Raw genomic sequence first — 20670 nt, 5'->3', positions numbered from 1 at the left:
ACTCAATGCTGTAAAAGACAGAAGACTCAGAAGTCAGGTTTTGGCTGTTTTGTTGTTTTCTGCATAGATAACGCTGCTGTAATTTTTTTGTGTCTGCCTGTTTACTTGATGTGATTGAGCAGCTGATTTGAGTTCTTCAGGGTTATAATGGATGTTTCAGCTCTGGGTCTGCTGAGGAGAACAGAGGGAACATGGACTACAATACAGAGCGCAGTACATTGTATATATTCTCCTTTAGGGTTTTCACTGAATAAGAAAGGGGTTTTGTTCCCATGCATTTTTTTTATCAACTAGTATTTGTTTTTTTCTCCTTGAATTGGTCTCTGCTGTGAATATAGTTTTATAAGAATGCTGATTTTTCCTCTGTCCATTTTTTTATTTAATCAATTAAAAATGTTGCATTTTTTAGCAACTAGAAAAAGTTATTTGAGGACCATGGATCTACTGAGTAGAAGTTATTATATTAACTGTGAGGAAAGGGTAGTTAGTGACATGAGAAATGATTGGAATGAAGCACTGAATGAGCATAGACCCTGTCAAAATTGTTTTTGCTTGAGATTAGCAAGCATAAGATGCAGTCAATGAGTTTTCCTGAAACTGATTTAAATGCAAAATGGCTAAAATCTTTTGCAGTTGTGTTTAGTTGGTGTTGACAGTACAATCGAAAATGTACTTTATTGCGCTTTTCTTGCCTGACTTTTTTTATTGCTTTTAAAAAGGAACGTGACACTAATATGCCAAATTCCAGTCAGATTCCTTACAGGCACCATGTTTCTGAGGTGACACTCGTGTGCTTAAATGTGTAGATATGTTTTGAGCTCTTTATCCAATTTCAACAAATTTCAAAGTGAATTATGGCTAGTGTGAAAACTGGTGTCTGAAGAGTGGACTGTAGAGATGTCCCAGCTGAAAGAAAGGTTGCTGCTCTGTTTGATGCCAGAAGATCCCCAAGGAAAAAGCACTGTATTGACCATGGAAAAACACTCAATAAAAACTTAATCTTTGCACATCAGTCAATCCCCAGTAAGGCAGTCATAGGACACTGAAATTCACTCATTCTTAGGTTCACAGACCAGTATTTGTCTTCATATTATAATTAGGACTTTTTTTCTGAAAAGCATCTTGTTCCTTTTCCTTTTTTAAACTGCACCACGTAACACAAGCAATATGTCAGTTTGAACTGTGGGGCAAAAATTAAGCTGGTATGGAACTGCAGGTGTCATGCATCTAGAAGGGTGCAACTGAGGAATTAGGCAAATGAAATATGGATAAAAAAGTGCTTCATGCACTATTGCTCTGAGTCAATACCCTTCTTGAAGATTGACTTAAATAAAATGGAACAAATGGCATAAAGCAGTTGGGTTTGTTTTGTACAGGGTGGGGTTTTTTTGATTGTGGGTTTGTGATTTGTTCCCTCTCTTCCCTTTTTTTTGAGCACATTGAATTCCCCAAGATCTATTCTCTGTGTAGTCCTTAACCCTGGGATCCTTATGCTGTAGTGACTGTCTTTTTGATGGCCTTTCTGAAATATGCTGTGGTCTTGGAAGATGCTGTAGGGAGTTTACATATTCTGGATAATTCAGCACTGCACATTGATTCATCAGGTCATTTAGAGCAAGAAAAAAGATGAAATTTGACAAGTAATTTAATATTTTCTCCATTGTGTCATTTCTGGTCTTCTGAATGGATTCTCTGTGGGTTTTATTTTGCTTTGTCTTAACTGAACTTGCTTCTCCTACTTGTAGTATTGGAAGAAATCCTTTAGTTCTTTCATTGTAAACGTCTGCATCTCTGGTGGTCCCATATTAGTTAATGGACAGCAGTAGGCTCTTCTAAGGTGCAATTTATTGTGTCCAAAGTCTAATGAATTGCAGTTTCTTGCTCTTCTGCAGTGTGTATCTGAGCTAGTACAAAGCTGGGTAAAGTGGCTCACATCCCAGTACTGTTAAAAATCTGGCTTATGCTGGCTTTCACACATGCTGCATCTTTTGTTTGGATTACCTCTGGGATTTCTCCCATTTATTTTTTCTTTTCCTTTTTCTGTGTTTTGAAATAGCCCCAGTAAATAATACCAAGTACTCTGAAAGTGGTAGTTGCAAAGTATCTTCGTGCTTCCTTTGCAAGGCTGTTGCACATGTGGACTTTGCGTTGTCTTCATTGCTGGGCAAATCACTGAGGCCTGTGGTGGCGCTCCTGAACAAGAGTGTAGCAAAGCATGGCTTCTGTCGTGTCTGCAGAGGCATCCAAAGCACTCTTGTCTCTTGCTGTCTAGGTCTTGCTGTCTAGGCTGGTTTTGGTATTATTTCTGCATTAAATATGAACTACATTCTGTTCCATAAACATCACCATATGTACATCAACAGTTGCTATGCAACAATGCTATTTGTGCTTCCAGTCATTTTATCTTATCTTTGTCATCAGCTATCATAGCTGTAATTTTTTTGGCGGGTGAAAAGCAGAGGATTTTGCATATATCTTAATATGTCTTATAGAACAAAATGAATTTTTCTTACATGCATATAGCTAGAAACTATCTAGGGGCAATTCGTGGGCCTGATACATAGGATATATTTGGTTAAAATTGTTTTCTGAGCTTCCCACCGGCAAACACTCTGATATAAGATAATGCTGTAATATAAGTTTCTTTCTTGGTTGAAGGAATGGGAAGACGCTTTTGTTGAACATTTAACAGCAAACTTTTCTGATTGTTTCCCTTATTATTATTTCCCTTACTGCTGTAATTGCCCAATATTTAATTTTTCTGCCAGCAGGTAGTTTAGGTTTGCTGGATCTCATTATAAATAAAATTGCAGCTTTGTTAGAGATAATGATAGAAGTTTCTTACTGAACTGGTTTTTGGAAAAATGTGCTACTAATATGACTTGTGAAAATGCAGACCTTGGCAGGCAATTGCATCCCAGACTGTAAAGAACTGATGGGTGGAGGAGAAGATGTTACACTGTAGACACTAATAAAGTATAAGATATTCCTGTAAAGTTGGATGAGATGATTCATTTTATTTAAATTTTGAATATATCTTCACAACTCCCCCTTCATAAGTGGGATTGCCGTAACGTCTGTTTTTGCGTCTTTAAATTCTTTCATGCTCTTTCCATCTTACTGAAAGTAAAACGTGTTCAGAGAATTCCATTGACAGAACACATACCAGAGCTTTGCTTCTGAGCAGCATTCATGCATGGATTGTCTCACCATTTCATGCTTCACAGAACATTGCTGGCTTTTAATACTTTGTTTTTCTTCAGTTTCCTGAGCCTTCTCTCCTTCAGAAATTCAATTAATAACACTCAATTTTTTTTTGTGTTCTCGTTCAATAATACATGTAACTCTGCCTATATACCCAAGAGCAGCTCCTTTATTCCTACATTGCTTGAAAATTCTCACATTGTTTTGAATTGTTGGGTTTTTTTACTTTATACAGCTTCTCATATATGAAAGGACCTTTTCTGAGTTTGTACATGAATCACACCTGCCATATAACATACAATGTGCAATTGTATTGCAGTGAAAATGAATATTCAGAGGTTTTTATTCTGTATTTCACTCTGTATTGTATACATATATTCTTAAATATCATCTCTATCCAGCCATTAAAGAAGTGTGAAGGGAACAAACCCTAATAAAAATCTTTCATTAAAGCAGTTACTTCTTTAATTACACTTAATTATTTTCAGTAAAATACAGTGTGCTCAGAATCTTGATGCCTTGTAATACTGTTTCCAATCCTCTTAGATAAATGTTTGAATTCTGAAATTCCTCATCAAATTGTTATTTAGGAAATAAACACCCTCACTGTTCTGCCGTCTTAGTACAGCCTGCTGAGGAATATTGCCGTATACCTGCCTGCTTTAGCAGTAGTTTCCAATTGTCTCTGTTTGGGCTGTCACTTACCCGCATATTCCAGTCTCCAGAAGGTTTTGGGATCTAACCTAATGCTTCTTTGTTCTGTTATGTGCTTCAGTCTCTTCTGGACTGTTAGCAGAAGCAGATAACCTATCAGCAGCCTCATGATCAAAAGAACTGAAAGCAACAGCAGCCATTCAAATCTATGGCATTTATGCAAATTTCCAAATATTTTTGAGGATCATAAAGATGAAACCCTTGATCAGAAAAGGAGAATGTGTGACTCAAGCTAGTTTAATTACAGATACCATTTTGATGGCTCAAAATTGTGTGTGTATTATTGTGACATACAGTCCATTTAGAAAACAATTGCAGTTGCTTGTATCATACCCCTTCTCCATCTCAAAAAAATGGAAATTGTATTTATTTAATTACTTCATATGCTTGTTGGTGGATTAGAAAAATACCAGGTTCAGCTGGCTGGCGGGGATAAGCTAATTTTATTTTCATTTCTGTTATTTGAACTACAGACTGTTAATTCCTGTACAAATTTTAAAAATTGAGGATATAACACACAGAATATATGGTCTGTTAGAATGGGCTTAGTGTGATGGAAATAGTCTTTTTGCATACTTCATTGATTTAAAATACCTTTTTTTACTGATCTCACTGATGTATGTGTAAAAAACCACCACCCCACCACGACCCCACTACCACAACAATAGCAAAAAACCCACTAACTACAAAAACCCCAACTAACCAACCCCAGTCTGTTGACATTTATCAGACGTTTATCAACTCTTGCATGTTGTAGAGGAGGCTGAGCAGTCTGCATTAATGAAATATATTAAGTAGACATAGTACAACTTCCTTTACCTTCTTCATGATATTAGTACTGAGAAGATTTTTAAAGCAGAGACTTGTGACCCTATCATAACAAAACTGAGTTGTCTAACAGTGAGGAAGAAAAATGCCGCTTTTTTGCAAGATGTAATTTTGTCTGGTTTTTTGTCTCCACTGTTGAGGGCAGATACAAACACACACGCTTTCCTTGTAGACATGAGGTACATTTATTGCTTCTGGATTCAGAGATGCTCTTAGCAATGTTCAAGTGTGATGTCTTTGGCAATAGTTTCAGCGAGGTAGCTCTGGTGTTCCATTGAACTGAGTTGAAAATTGAACAGCTTTAAATCCAGTTGCATCTCACTTCTCAGTCCAGACAGGCATTTATATCTTTGTATGTTTGTATGTTCTTCATTACATCCTCTCTGCTTCTTGTGTGTTTCCTTCATTAAGTTACAGTTGAGTTAGGGTATTGGTTGGGCATTTATTTTACATTATGCTGTAAATGTGCCAAATATGCCCAAAAATAATGTCAACAAGAAAGTACTTGGTTTTCTGCAAACAGGCTATCCTGGATGTATGTCTGAAAGTTGGCAGGGGTCATTACCCACTTTCCAAATACTCATAGCTGGGAAAGGGCCATGTAATGATTGTTTCTCATAGAGAAAGCAGGTGCATTCAGCTGCTAAGACTAATGACAGTCACCTGGTGTAAAGAAAGAAGGAATTCTAAGATACTGGTTTTTATGTTTGCATTTAGTCCTCAGGCTCTCAAGCCATGTCAATGAGAAAAGAGGGACAGAAGCCTTCAAAGCCAGCAAGAATCAGTGTCAAGAAAAAGGTTTTCTAAAATATTTCATGTTTTCAGTTCTGTTAGTACCCAGCCTGTAAATGGCAGAAATTATCAACCTAACTGAAGTCGAAAATTACTCTCTGACTTAGAGCAGTAATTCACTCTTGCCTGTAAGTAAATAGCCTGTAATGACAGCTGTAACTTGCCTGAGTTGAAAGCAAAGGACAAGTATGTTTTACCATTTCTAACTGTGTTTCAGGGAAGTGAAAATGTTTTTTTTATTTTTTGCAGCAGAGGATGCATAAAAAGGAGAAATATAGGAGGAACAGTCAAATATAATACTGACAAATTAATGTAGGGGTTTCATTTTATAGAACTTGGTAAAGGTTACAACTCAAATTACCACAATGCATCTACTGGCAGCCATTTCTGGAAAAGTGGGATCGGAATTTCTTGCAGAAAGCTGTTTCTGAATCTGACTCTGTCATTCACCGGAGTGCTAATTTTTTTTGCAAGTCACTTTGCAACACTGTGTCTGTTTCTTTTCCATACATACTTATGATTCTCTGCTACATGGAAGAGGAGATGTTTCTGATTCTATGTATTTGTTGTATTTGACAAGTACAAATACTTGACAAAAAAATACCAATGGACTATAGTACCATTTGAGGACAAATAATCAGGCAGGAAAAAGCTTGAAGAAATAAATTCTTCCATGGCCTGTATTAAGGGTAGAGAAGAGGTTGGTCAAGGCCAAAAATTTACCTAATGTCAATTAAGAACATTCTTTTGCAGAACCTTGATTATTTTTGTAATATACAAAAATATTTGTTTGTCTAGACTGACCAGTGAGATAAATGAATAATGTATATTGCTTGAGCATAATCCTACTACTGATTTTGTATAAACGTGTAGTTTGTTCTTGCAGAGCTCAGTCAGAGATGTAATAGAGTTCTCTCATTTAAGTTGTGAGTTTGGGGGCTAATGGAGTTTTTTTTGTTGTTGCTCCTGGTAGCAACTTATTCCTCAGAAGGTAAATTTATAAACATTAATCAAATCCAGTGATTGTGATTTTAACATAATTTATCATTCTTTACTTTGCGACCGAAATTTAAGATGTAATTTCAAATAATCAACATAGAAACATTGTGATTCCTTTTCTGGTTTTTTTTTTTTTTTTTTCCAGAAAACCAATCAGAAGAAAAGTCAGAAAGCGGCAGTGCTGGTGAGTACAGCCACTTTCCTTGAAGCACTTAAGAAGTTACTTATACTGCAGATTTTCAGTTTTGCTTCTTAAGAAATTGGTAGATTAAAAAAAAAGTGTCTTTTTTGTTATATTTAATAGAATATCATAACATTAAAAAATAACTTCATAAACTGTTTATCTGCTGTGACCAAAAGTTTAAATTATTATTTTTTTTTTATTTAAAAGGAGGGGAATAAAATTATGAGGGAGAAGTTTAGAAATGTAATATTCTTTGGAATGTTGTTTTAGATTTTTTTATTTATTTCTTAAATTTTTTTTTCGTTTTGGTTCATTTTTTGTCTACTTTTAGTTTGAATTCTTTTCTTTTGGTGGGAAAGTTTGTAACACATTTCCAGATCTTTTGGTATTTGATTCTGATTGCATAAACTAAGCAGTCATAAAAATAGCCCGTAAAAAGTAGGTTTATCCCTGATACACACAGATAGTACTGCGACTGGAGTGGCACTTGTAAGTGGTAAAGGCACAGATAGGAGATGGCTCATGTGAAAGATGTGAAAGAGTTTCAAACTCCTACTTTTTTTAAAAGCGTTTCCTAAACGTAAGTCTAATGCTAGTGGGTGTTCAAAATATCTTCTTGAAAGTACTTTTTGGATGCTTAAACATGGAGATGTCTGCTTTTTCTAATATCTGACTTCTTTGAATTGCATTTCAGCATCAAATATTGTCAAAAGTGTATAGTTTGTGTCTGGCTAGAAGTAGGGTTTGGGTTTTGTTTTATGTATACAGTATATGTATATGTATATAGTAGGGAATTCTTTTTAAAATGGAGATTCCTTCTATTACAGTGGCCTAAGCATGTCAAAAGACTGGTGTTAGGAATGTTATAGTCTGCAGACTTGTACTGAATCCATGGTGTGTTTTATAGCTTGCAATTCTCAGTTAATTGGTAAAGCCTGTCTGCTCTGATTCTGTGTGAATCGTGGTGAAGTCTTAAAAGAAGGGCTGCTTCCTAGAGATCGGTGTTTTATACTTGAAAACTGAAACTCACTGCTGTGCAATGTCTCGTGGAAATCAGATGTTGAGATTTTAACTGCTAAATGAATCAGAATTTTGATACTTCCATTTAGTTGTTTTTTTAGTTGTAAGGGTTGGTTTTGCCTGGCTTTTGTGGTTTATTTTGTTTTGGTTTGTGTTTGAAGGGTTGAATTGTCTGCTCTTCATTCTTGGTGCCTCCTGCTTGTTCTGTGAATGTTGTGTAAGATGGCCACGTGTTTAGTTGTTTGTATTTTCGCTTTGGCCAGAAGAATGAATTACTGTATGCTGTGGGCTGCTTAAATATACTGACAAGACTGAGTGCTAAACCCATTTGTTGGATAAAACTGGTTATGGATTCACTCTCTGAGTGATGGTAGTTGGTTACTCTGGGGCATATAAAGGAGGACTGTCAGCCATCAGTTACACTATTTGCTTATTCCCTTTTTTCTCAAAATCACTGTGGAACTCAGATGACTTTTTCCAAACTACCTCTCCAGTAATTCAGGTTATTTAGTGCTCAATTTTTCTGTTAATCTACTGTTTCTTGGCCTACAGCAAGTACTTTTGCAGCAAAGATGATGTCTTTTATGTATTTATTTAGCTTGTTAGCATAGCAAGATCCTTTTGGGTATTGCTTTTTTTATTACTTGGGTATTATTTATTTTAATAAAAATATGTAAGGTTTATTCATAGTTAGTAATTAAAGAAATTAAATGAGATACGGCATTCAGAAACAGTTTGATTTACATAAAAAATTTTTACATTGGTAAGATGCTGTCAAACTTTAGAATTTGTTATGTTGTAAATCATTAGTGTATGTATGACCTTTTTAATCACATTTATTGTTGGGATAGTTGCAAACCACTTGGAAAAGCCATGATAGTACCGGTGTTGCTATTGTATGTGATGCTGTTTGAGAGAAACTGTGAGTGATGCTGGATCAGACCGAAGGTCATCTGGCTGGTGTCCTGTCCTCAGTGATGCTCCATAGCAGATGCCTTGAGATGAGTGTAAGAACAGTGTAAGAGCACAATGGTATCTCTCCAAGATCCTTCTCACAGAATTACAGAACAGTTTGGTTTGAAAGGGGCCTTTAAAGTTTACCTAGTCCAACACCCCTGCAATGAGCAGGGCTGTCTTCAACCAAAACAGGTTGCTCAGACCCCTGTCCAACCTAACCTTGAGCATCTGCCTCCTCTCTGGGCAAGCTGTTCCAGCTTCTTCCAGCCTTTAATGATTCACAGCTCAGGGAGTTCCAGAACCAGAAGTGATGTTTTACTTAACAGCACCTCATGGATTTTCCTTCTATAAAGTGTCCCTGTTGGTTAAGACCATGTAAAATCTTTAGTATCCATAATATCTCAAATGATGGTTACAGTCAAAATATTCAGGAATCAAGACATATGTGTGACAAGTTTACTTAAACTAAATTTGAGTTCCTTTTGCATTTTATCATTTTAGATCAGTTTTTCCATACAGAAATCCTGTTTGTTTAGAGCTTGTGATAAACAGTGCTTGGTGATTCAACCAGTGTTGTTTAGTGCCTGAAGGCTGGTTTATGCTAAAAGTGAAAGGTGCATGGCAAATAACACACTCAGCTAAAGGAAAAGAGAAATGAGGATTGGCTTTGCTAGGTCCTATATGAGGATGAGCAAGTGATTTAAATCCAAATATGTGTATGTAGCTCTTGTTTGTTTATGGCGTTGCTTTCACCTACCTGTAAGTGCTGTCAGTGGTGACAGAAGCTGTGAAAACCAAGCATTTGTGCCAATATAAAGTGTGACCTGCTCCCCCCCAATAAAAATATTCAGAAGCTGCTGCTCTGAGCCTGTTGAGAGCCTGTAGTCTGCTGAGAGTGATGCAGTAAAGAAATGCATTCTCATGTAAGAGCAAATGCAATTAGGTGCTGTCCTTGTGAAAGTGCATTATATGGAAGTTGCATGAGCAGCAACTGAGTACATAATGTTGCTTAAGCTTTGAGCATGTAGACAGACAATGTAGGGTGAACTTGGTATTAAAATTTTACCAATTGTGAATGTATGTGTGTGACTGCAGGCACAAATATACAACATTTGAACTGTTTGTAGATACCACTTCCTTAATTTCTTGATACTACAGTAAAAAAAAAAGATTCACATGTTGATTATACATGTGTTAGAGTATTTGAAATTCATTGTAAGCGTGATGATAACCACTGAACTCCATGTGATAAAATCAGCAATTTTTTGTTAAAGACAGAGAGTTCTTACAGTATAACATGGGACAGTATAATGCTGCTAAATGTACATTTGATTTTATCCTCTTTCAAGCAGTTAACATATATTAATTACATTTCAAAAGCGAAACTCTAACCGAAAAATGATTATCAGCAGGAATAAAACAGTAATTTTTAATTTAAATACTAGCTTGCAACTTAGTGTAGAAGATAATTTAGATGCAGATTCTGCCATTTTCAAGCCACAGAAACAGGTTTTGTCTTGGAAATATAACTGGGTTTGTTGGCAGATAAATACAGCACAACTTAAAATACAAGCTTCCCAGTAGCTTCCCAGGAGCCGTAATCAGTGTGAGACTCCATTTGTAGCTGTTGAAACACACAAAGAAGCAATGATTCCTGCTTTAAGGTATATGTAGTCAAGGCCTATGGTACTGGTTATAATAAATATTGTGGAAGAACAGGGAAGGTGCAGTCGTAGCTTAGCAAAAGGATACAGACTTAATGTAGGTCAGCACTAACTGGAGTGAATTTTTTTTGAGAATTTGTATAAATGTCCTTGGTGTCCTTAGAATCTGGCTATTTATTTTAGTATATTGTATGAACAGTGGCATTTATGTCTGAGCAAACTAATGTATTTATTGTCATACAGTTTCTCTCCTGAGAACAGAACCTGATACAAAACAGTGGGAGTTAATCCCATGACAATGTTTGGTCCTTCTGCGATATCCATGTCCAGCTTGTTGAAGTACTGAACTAAGCAGAAGTGTGCTTTTGACTTGTACCAGAGCTCTTGGTTTCCTTATGACTCTTGAGGAATCCCAGGAATTTTAGCCATGCCGGGCATTGCAGATCATGACTTCACAACTGTGTTTGTCTTCTATGAGGTATTTTGCTGATTTTTGCAGTTCACCCACGTACCAGTATGATCACGTTTGATGGGCTCAGACTTTCGGAGTATTGCAGATTCAGAGCCTTGAATGATGGATCAAAGGGGCAGAGGAAAATCAAATGTGTGCTGTCTTGACCAGTACAAGACTAACATGTAGCAGATGTAAGGCTTGCAGGAGTCAGTTTCAAAGTAAATAAAATGAGGTAGTTCTGCACTCAGAATGTAATAGAATTCCTTGACAGAAGATGTGGATGTGAAGGTGGTATTTGCTAAAGGCTGACACAACCTTAGAGGAGACCAAAGGGATATGAAGGATCATAGAATGATAGAATAATTTGGGTTGCCTTAAAGGTTTTAAAGACTATCTGGCTCCAACCCCCCTGCCATGTGCAGGGACACCTTCCACTAGACCGTGCTGCTCAGGGCCCCATCCAGTCTGGCCTGGAACACTTCCAGGGATGGGGTATCCACAGCTTTTCTGTGCAGCTTGTTTCAGTGTCTCACCATCCTCACAGTAAAGAATTTCTTCCTAATATATAATCTAAATCTGCCCTTTTTCTCTTTAAAGCCTTTGTCCCTTGTCCTATCATTACATGCTCTTGTCTCTCCTGTAGCCCCCTTTAGGTACTGGAAGGTGCTCTAAGGTCTCCCTGGAGCCTTCTCTGGGCTGAACAACCCCAACTCTCTCAGCCTTTGTAGGAGAGGTGCTCCAGCCCTCTGATCACCTTTGTGGCCCTTCTCTGGACCTGTCCAACAGGTCTATGTCATTCTTATGCTGGAGACCCCATAGCTGGAAACAATATTCCACATGGGGTTTCAAGAGAGTGGAGAGGGGCAGAATCACCGTCATTGATCTGCTGACCACTCCTCTTTTTATGCAGCTCAGGATACGATTAACTTTCTGGGCTGTGAGTTCATGTTTCTGGGTTATGTTGAGCTTCTCATCGACCAAAATCCACTTAAGGGGACTAAGACTGAGAGGACATCTGATTTGAGAGGCCTCAAACCACAAAAGCCACGTGGATGGGATGCATACCCAGTAGGAAAATCCAGTAGGACAATCATACATGGCTGCGCTGTCCTTACGTTTCTTCTTAGATGTCCACTTGTGACCACTTTGCTGGAGTCATGATGCTGAGCAAAGCAGACCTTTAGTCTGATCCAGTACTGTTACACTTAGGCCCTATCTTCCCCTTTCTCCCCCTTGCCTTTTTTTTTTTTTACCAGTTCTATACTGTTGTTACACAGCTTCCACCAGGGATAGTTAGTTAAAGTTTCTTCTTTTTAACCATGGAGGTAACTTTTTTGGGGGGAAAGCAATTATAGCAAAGGCGAGAACAGCTGTTCCAAGGTTTGTGTGTAGTCCTTTATCTTTGCCTTTGATAACTGCAGCTACCAGAACACTGGAGGCAGTAGTGCAGTAGGAGGACCTGAGCTTTCTGTATGCTTGAGTCTGGAAACAGTCTAGCAAAGCTCATTTTGTGCTATTCCTGAGTTATCAGGCTTTTCCAGCCCCAGCATCTTGCCAATAGCAGTGGTGATACAGGAGCAGGAGCACTGTGTAGCTGTGCTACAGCATATTGTCCTACTCATGCAGGTTGTCTTAGGGATTTCTGTGCTGTACTCTGTGGGCAAACCCAGAAATTGTAATCTTAGTGTGGCAGAAAGGTTATGGAAGTGGACTTTTATCATCATATGGGAAGGCATAAGATAGCCTACATGTTAGATTTCTGCCCTGATGGGAAAGAACTTTATTTGCTGTTCATTTTAGAAGATGTGTTGGAAATGTCACAAGACCTGGCAGTGCTGCAGGCCTTAGATAATGTTAGTATTGATAAGACTTCTAACCTGAGTACCTTTTCCTCTCTTTAGCTGATTCTTATCAACCTGGCTGGCAGGACCTTTAATTTGTCTCCTCTGAGATTACCAGTTTCAGCCTTGAGAAAATGTACTGCTTTATCCCTAGTACTTGCCAAAGTAGTAGAGAGGCAATAAATGACTGGGTTTGGTGTTACAGTTGCTTGTTCTGTTTACATTTTTTCATGCTTAGCCTGTTTGCTGCTAGTTTGTTTGCTTATTTTTTCTTCCTAATTGAGAGAGTCTGTACCCACCTCTGACCTGTTCTTTTCTTTTTTTCACTTCACCTGTTCACTATGGTACAAAATCAAGAACCTCCTAGGAGCTAACAAATAGCTTTCTGTGGAGCTGCAGCAGATTTGTAGCTTGAAGTTTGCTATTAACAATTTTTTTAAAAGTTAATTCCTCTGACTTCTGCTACAATAAGGAAAATTGCCTCTTTGAAAGCTGGCATATGAAAGGCAAAAGGAGAATTTTGTAAAATTTTTTCCCCATTATTTATCTACTAGTTTCAGGATTATTAGACATTACTTGTATAACCTCAGTGTTGCACTGTGTGGGCATCTGTCTTCACCACAAACCCAAGACCCTCAGCTGACACTGAGTGACACTGAGTCCCTTTCTTTTCGTCTCATAGTGCTCATAGCCTCTCTCACCACACTTCTCCCTCCCCATCCTCACAGCTGGGGGAGTCCAGCACTGCAAACTTCCCTAAGCATCAGACTCTAGACTCTAGCAAGCCCCTTGGAACTTCATTTTCCTGGGGCATTTCCCCAGCAAGTAGCCTTGGGCGTTTAAATCTGAATTCTCATCTCCTTCATGTGCTTCTGTGGCTGGTAAAGTGCCACCCCCTTTACACAGGATGCCAAATCTCTCTTCAGGAGCTGTGAGCAAGAAAACCTTGTGCTTCATTTTGAGCAAGATTTCCATACCTGGAACAAAGCTGCTGCTTAAAGTTTGGTAGTGTCAAAGGCAAAAAAAAAAAAAAAATGTATCCTGGAAAAGCATAGAGATCTAGCTTTTCACAAAACTGAAATAATGCTTAGGGTAGAACTAGTGGAATCCCCCTTTAATGCCCAGAAAGATGATGGCTTTCATGAACTGTCTGTAAATCAAGGTTATGTCCCCCAAAATCACACCACCAATGAACAAGGCAATATTGTGGTAATTTTTAGCATTATCAGGAGAAGCTTACAGACATTCAGAATGACTCAATTTATAGGAGTCATCTTCTAACGACTTGATTTTGAAATCTTAGCATGTTGAGCTTGCATATCATCATGTCCTAATAGTGTTTTAAATGAGTAGCTGCTGTTTACAGCTATAATTATTGTACCAGCTTTTGAACAGCACAGATAGAAACAGCTTCTTGGGAGACTGTTGCATTTGCTGTGTGTGGTACTCCTACTACACATATTTTTGGGAAAAGAAATCAACTGTCTAGTTCTAGAGAATATTATTCAGAAAGAAAGGCAACTGCAGTTTCTTTTTCCAAGTGCTTGCTCATCCGCGTTCCTCAGGTGTCATACATCTTCCTCCTACCTTGCCCAGTCCTTGCCATGCTGCTTGTTTTCTGGCATTTTTTTGGGAACGATGATGATTTACAGAGCCAGTGTTTTGAGACAATATTTCTGTGATATACCAGTCCATTTGAGTTACAGAATGTCTATTCCAAAGTAAATAAAACCCATTTTTTCTGATCCTAAATTTCTTGTGCCTTACCTAGTGATTTTGTTTCAACCCACTATATATTATGCAAGCCTCTCTCTTCGTATAAAGATTCCTTCATTTCTTTAACTAGTTATCACTTTCCTGTCAATCTACCCTGTGTTGTAGGGCAGCAGACAAAGTTAGGTTTATGTAATAGTTATTTAGCAAAGATGATCTAGCCTAGGAAAATAGTAAATATGTTGTCATAGACCCAAGTTAACTTGTCCTCTTCATCCCCAATCCTGATTCATCAGTCAGCAGCATTAGGGCAACATGACCCTTCTACACAAATAAATGAATGGATTAGACACTGCTCTTATTAAATTGTATTATTTGTTGCCTGCCCTTATTCTGCTTGTATACTAATGAGGAGTGGAGGAAGAAGATAATTTTCTTAACCTGTTCTCATCTTACTGAGGGGAAACCTTGTAATGCTTTTAAGAGATGAAAATAACTATGCCACTGATTTTCTGCAAGTGTTGATGTAATTTTTACCTACTGTAGAAAAGAAGCGACCTGTTGTCACTTGAACAGTTGTAATAGGTACAAATGCAAAAAATAAAAAATAAGACAGGAGTGTTTGAAAATATCAATAGTGCAATTATGATGCTGTGAAACACTGGTCAGTGGGTGAGTCAGTACTGAAGGTACAGAGTTGGAGCTGCAATTTGACTTTATTGTGCAGCCTATGTATTTCACGCCATCAAGACTACCTCCAGAAACCATATCTGACTCTAGAAGTCATTGGGCAGTAGGTGGTTAGAGACTGAAGAAATACTTCGAGGGAGCATTGTGTATGTTGTTCCCAGTTATATGTTCTTTCCTAGGCATCCCTGACAAAGCCCCACAACTGGCTTGTGAAAGGAAGGGGTACAGTGAAACAAAAATGGAAAGTAGTTGTATGATGGGAGGAGAGAACAAGATAAGGGAAAGGATGTGAGGGTAAAAGGATCAAAAATGGGGATTCTCCCAGACATGCAAAGTCTCTGGGTTTAGAAACAGTTTGCAGTCACCAGGGAAAACTGGGCTAAAACAGGCCTTAGTCTGACATGGTGCAGCCACTTTTAAGTTTTGTTCTTGTATAGAAATCCATATAGTTGGTACCTATGCCAGTGTACTGCCAAGTGTGATAAAGAGTCCTTGGCTTCTCCCACCAAAGGGAAAAAGTGGGCATCCAAGTGTCAGTATTTCAGTCAATTTGGCAGCTATTTATATTTTTCCATGGGCAGTCATTCAAGAAATTAATAGGGGCAAGGATATTTTTTTGTAGTCTATGGAAGTTAGTCCTGCCTTCAGTTACCTCTGTCATTTCTGCTTGGTGACCCCTTTTTTCACCTGAGAAAACAGGCAGGGAGGCAAGTGGAGCTGACCAAGCCTGGGAGCAGGTTAAGTGCCTCCTTGGGGAAAGGGGAGGAAGTTCCTTCTTACTCCTACTGGAGCAGTTGAAGATCATCAGAGAAATTATGGTAATTGTAATTATTTCCTGATACTTGTAGGGCAGTTCTGATAAGTTTGTTGTGATGCAATTCTTAATGAGAGAAAGAAGAATAGAAATATTTTGCATGCACATCGTATACTAAGTAAGGTTGTTAGAACAACTGTGGGTATTTCTGACTCAAGCACTTGATTCTGCAGCTTTTTTATTGTCATAGTAGTTATTGAAAATGAAATTTCCAACCTTAAAGAAAAGACAAAAAAGGCAGCTGACATATAACTGGGTACCTTTTCTGGCACATCCTACTGTGGTGGAACCCAAGTATCTGACTGACTGAACACATGCAAAACATATTTACGTTATATTTAGTGGGTTTATGGAGTACAAAGGAAACATCATTCACAGTATTGAGGTTTTATGTGTCTTTTTGTTCATATACTAAAGCAAGACACTCCTGCCCTGAAAAATTGCTCAAGTTTGCAACTAGTTTGAATGTCTAATTGTAGCTGATATGGCATGATTCAAGACAGTTGTGGATTTGTTTAGTGTGAACAAGGAAGGGAATTAATTTTTTTACCTCTATGTTCCTTTCTGCTGTGTAATTCAAAGAGGTGAGTGAGGTGCCTTCGATCAGAGGCAGCATGTAAAAATTTCAAACCCTGACACTTGCAGAAATGCATCACTGCTCATGAAAAAGGGAAAAGAAACAAGATTGAAGTTAGTATTGCAGCAGATGACTTTGTCAGTGTTACTTACACAGAAATACATAAAAAATCCAGTTAAAAATATGTAAGGTAATGAATCATTGAACTTTAAACGAACAAGCAAACCAACCCGCAATAAACCAACCAAACAACACAGATATTTATTTTAACAATGATAAGAGAGGTACATTTTTCACTTCAAAAAAGAAGATTTCAAGTTCTCTTTCATAGGTTGAGAGGGCAGTAGATACTCTGAACCAAAAGCCTGGCAAATAAATCTCTCATGAATAGCTATAGAATATTCTTAGAAGATGCTTCAGATGGTTTCCATGTTAGCTGTGATTATCAACTTATGAATAACTTATATTTTGAAATTATTTTTTACATTAAATGCAGACCCATCAAATTCTCTACTGATTTTTCATGAGTAAAAGTAATGCTCTGATAAAAAACTGGTGCTGCTTTCTGATAGGGAAGTGCTAACAATTGATTCCTTAGTGTTCGGCATCCTAAGAGCCCAACTGAAAGGTGACCAACCACAACATATTTTAATTAACATATATTAATTGTTTGAAATAAAAATTGGTTTTTGCTTTCCTTCTTTCCACCTGCAATGACATTTTAAATCTTAGTGAAAGATCCAGGGCAAATGAAGGTTATAACCAAAAGCATTTAAGTGCAAATGGATGATTTGACATCCTAGGAGCAACAGCCTCCTCCATACTTTTTGCTGATGCAGGCTGTGTATTTGACAGCACTGTGGGCATGCTGCTTTAAAACTTGTGCATTTGTTATGGAGCTTTTTTAGATTGTCTTGTCACTTTTTCTTGCTCATGTTGAGAATTGTGTCTACAAAGGGCTTTTCATGTAATTGTTCTGTGTGACTGAGTTTCTAATTCTTGTCCTAGAAGATCAACAGGATTTTGTATTTCTTTTAGGGAAGCTTTCACATTTGCTTTTCACAGAAGTCCTACAGATTCTTATAAGCATAAGATTAGTGATTAATGAGGATTTTTTTTTAATACATCAATTTGAAAATAGCTTGGAGGGGGAGGAGAAAAGATGACATGTGCTGGTGGCATATGTAAATAATAGTATTTTACTATGTATGTTTTGTATGTAGATAGTTAATGCATTTGGACAAATTCAGAGAAGTTTTGGGATATATGGGCAATTCTTCAGCTTGTATGCCTGAAATGTAAAGTGATCCGATTTTTAAACATTAGAGTCTGGAAAAGCTTCACTTAAAACCACATCTTTTATAGAACCACAAGTTTTATCAACTGTAAGTCTGCAACATGGGGACTAGATAGAAAACTTCATCATTTATAGACAGTGGATTCATTCTGATGGAGTATTCTGGAGAGGTTAAATTTCCCCACTTGATAAAATGGTATTGGAATATGTTTCAATCACTGCTGCCTGGTCTGGAGACGTAGCATCCCTGTATTAAGTTGTCTCTAGCAAGGGACCTAGTTAACAACACCTGTTGTATGTTGAAACTGAAAAAGAGTTTAATATTGTGGGATAAGTGGACCTTGCATTTGTATTCCCAGCCTTTGTTACTAAGGATTGACTTGTTCCCTCTAAAATCCAAACCACAACTGTTCTCAGACTGTCTTGTGTTAGCTGTTTTCCTTGGTTATCACTTCTAGTATGGATTGTACTGCATTTTGTTGACATTATTTTTTTCATGTACAAAATCAATGTTTTGGGAGAACTACTTAGTTGTTTTTTTTCTTTTTTTATAAGCATTTTACTTGAATTTCGGGTTCATATCAGCTGTGAATGATGATTGATTTCAATGACAAAGCTTAAACTTAGAGTTAGTGCAGCTTCTTTTTGCCTTTTATGATGATTTTTTAGTTCACTTTTGTGAAGTGACTGGTTTGTAATGCTTGTGGTTAAATTAGTTACAGTTGTTCTATAGAAACTATTCGTTTAAAATGTAAATTAAAAGATTTGATAAATAGTGGAGATGAGGAGAATGAAGGTATTTATTCCATTATGTAGAGTGAATTGTCTTTAATGCCAGCAGGTGGTCTGTTCAGAACTGGTAGTAGTCATTGCATTTAGAAGCCACTGTGCAAAGCAAGGGCTGTGTTCACTCCCTGTCCTTATGAGCACAAATGATTGCTAGGAAATACTGACTGTAGCATTGTAGGATGCCGTTACTGGAAACCTGTTACACTAAACTTTATGTCAAATACTTTTATTAGCTATTTGATATGTACGTACTATTAGGAAGTTTAACATTCTGTGCATATTGAACTCATTTCCTGTAATAAAACGAATCTCCCCCAGCATTATTTTGTTGGTTTACATGTTTCTGGCAATTGCTATTAGTGTAGCAACATGGTATAAATTTGGGGTTAAGTGAGTTGAGAAGTCAATTATCTTAAAAATCAAGTTGGTTAATTTTAAACTCTCTTGCAATCTTGGTTTTTGCAAATTCAGTACAATAGATTACCATAAACACTAATGAACAGTCAAAATCATTTATTCCAGTTAAAATTCATTCTGAATTTGTTATAAGCAAAACATATTTTAAGCCTGCTTATTATGTGAAAATACTCTCATTGCTGTTCAGCAGAGCAGTTAGGTATATGCACGTTCATCACACAGGTACACAAAAATTCATCTAGACTCTCTGGTTGAAAGAAAGCATTGAGAAAACGTATTACAAAGAGCATAAAGCATTCCATCTGTGTTTACAATGTTAGTAGATAGTTTTTGTTAAATTCAGGCATAAAATTTTCATTCAGCTTAGGTAAGCCAGAGATAGATGTCATTATGAGATTTACATACCATTAGCTCACATCAGTTGATTAGCAGCTGAGCTCTGTGGTACAGGGCTAGTTAGATGCATTATTTGTGATGCCAGGAGGCTGCAGCTCAAGGAGGTTTACTGGCTGCGTGCTCGTTTCCTTTGCCTTTGTGATTACTTGATAAAATGCAGTGCATCACTGTGAACAATCGACCCTCTTGAACAATCCAGACTGGTCAGCAGTCTAAACCCACATTTTAAAGCCGTCATTATAGCCTCAAATTTAAGAGTTTCCAGGGTGCAGACAAAGGTGTTGTCCTCCTTCAGTACCAATCGTGTACCATTTTCAGACTTTATGAAGTACTTGAATTGAATAATATTTGAAGATACTGAAAACTCCTCTGGAAATCCGTCCAGCCTGCTTTTGGACACCAGTACAATTCTGGATTTTATTTTTGCAATGAATTCAGGAGCATTACAAAAGATTCTAAGTCCTTGTGAACGGTCGTGGCTGTCAGTTATTTCCAGGAAAGTAGTCTCTCGAGATGCTAGCTGTTCCTTCTCCCACCTTGATTTCACTGCCTCTGAGAGTACTTTAAGCTGGAAAAATTCGGCTTCTTGTGCCAAAAGTTGATTTTCTCGAAACCCCTCGGGTAGAAGAAGTTCTCCGTTCCGTAGGAAGTTGAGGATGTGTCTGAAAAGGAGTCCATCTCTGTCTATGAAGTAATGACCATCTGCATCATATGGGCACATTATTCTTCCATTTATGATCCCCTCCAGAAAAGAATCTGGATACTTGGTTAGTGTCTGTTTTTGTGTGATATATAGATAACCACCGACATTGAGAGTAATCAGAGATGTTTTATAGTCCTTGTCTAGCTCGGAGCTTTCAGAGTTGCTGGTTTTTTCTTCGCATTCGTTTTCTCTTCTGCTTGCTTTTCTCTCCATTATTGATGCTGGGACAGAAAGCCAGCTATCCTGCTTTGCTCTTGTCAGCTTGCAAAGAGGATGTTTCTTATTAAAAAGCACCTTTATTCAGCTCCAGCTCGATGTTGGAATGGAAATGCTGCTCACATTGCTCCGACTGTCAGTTGGGTTTGCAGTAGGTGGCGTATCAGCTGTGTGTGCAGGGAGATAGCAGGAATATGACTGTAAGGGAGAATTTGCATTTAACTGTGTAAGGGAAGAAGCGTATAACAACTGTTTGTGTTGTTTCTTTCCTGTAAGTCTAAGTAGTTTGCATAGCTTAGGTGGTTCTGCATAGAAATACATACTGCTATACTAAATGGCAACTTATTTTTAATACGTGCAGATGTATTTGTAGTGTCAGCTGGCCAAATCATATTTAGTGC

At 37.6% G+C, this 20670-nt stretch overlaps 2 protein-coding genes across 2 annotated transcripts in view; one reads left to right on the top strand and one right to left on the bottom strand.

Moving 5' to 3' along the window:
* The window catches only part of GTF2F2 (general transcription factor IIF subunit 2), an 80690-nt gene that overhangs the window by 8148 nt on the left and 51872 nt on the right, over window positions 1–20670 (top strand). The window contains exon 5 of the mRNA XM_039567819.1: window positions 6683–6721. Coding sequence (XP_039423753.1) covers window positions 6683–6721 — 39 coding nt within the window. The remainder of the gene's footprint in view (window positions 1–6682; window positions 6722–20670) is intronic.
* On the bottom strand, window positions 16688–20430 carry KCTD4 (potassium channel tetramerization domain containing 4). The gene has a single exon (XM_010405643.4). It carries the CDS (start codon window positions 20264–20266, stop codon window positions 19493–19495), a length of 774 nt encoding a protein of 257 aa, XP_010403945.1. The 5' UTR covers window positions 20267–20430; the 3' UTR covers window positions 16688–19492.

The sequence above is a fragment of the Corvus cornix genome, chromosome 1 (genome assembly GCF_000738735.6).
Source record: "Corvus cornix cornix isolate S_Up_H32 chromosome 1, ASM73873v5, whole genome shotgun sequence".
In the NCBI taxonomy this organism is placed as follows: domain Eukaryota; kingdom Metazoa; phylum Chordata; class Aves; order Passeriformes; family Corvidae; genus Corvus; species Corvus cornix.
Note: the sequence above shows the minus strand (reverse complement) of the source record. Positions and strands in the feature narration are given on the sequence as shown.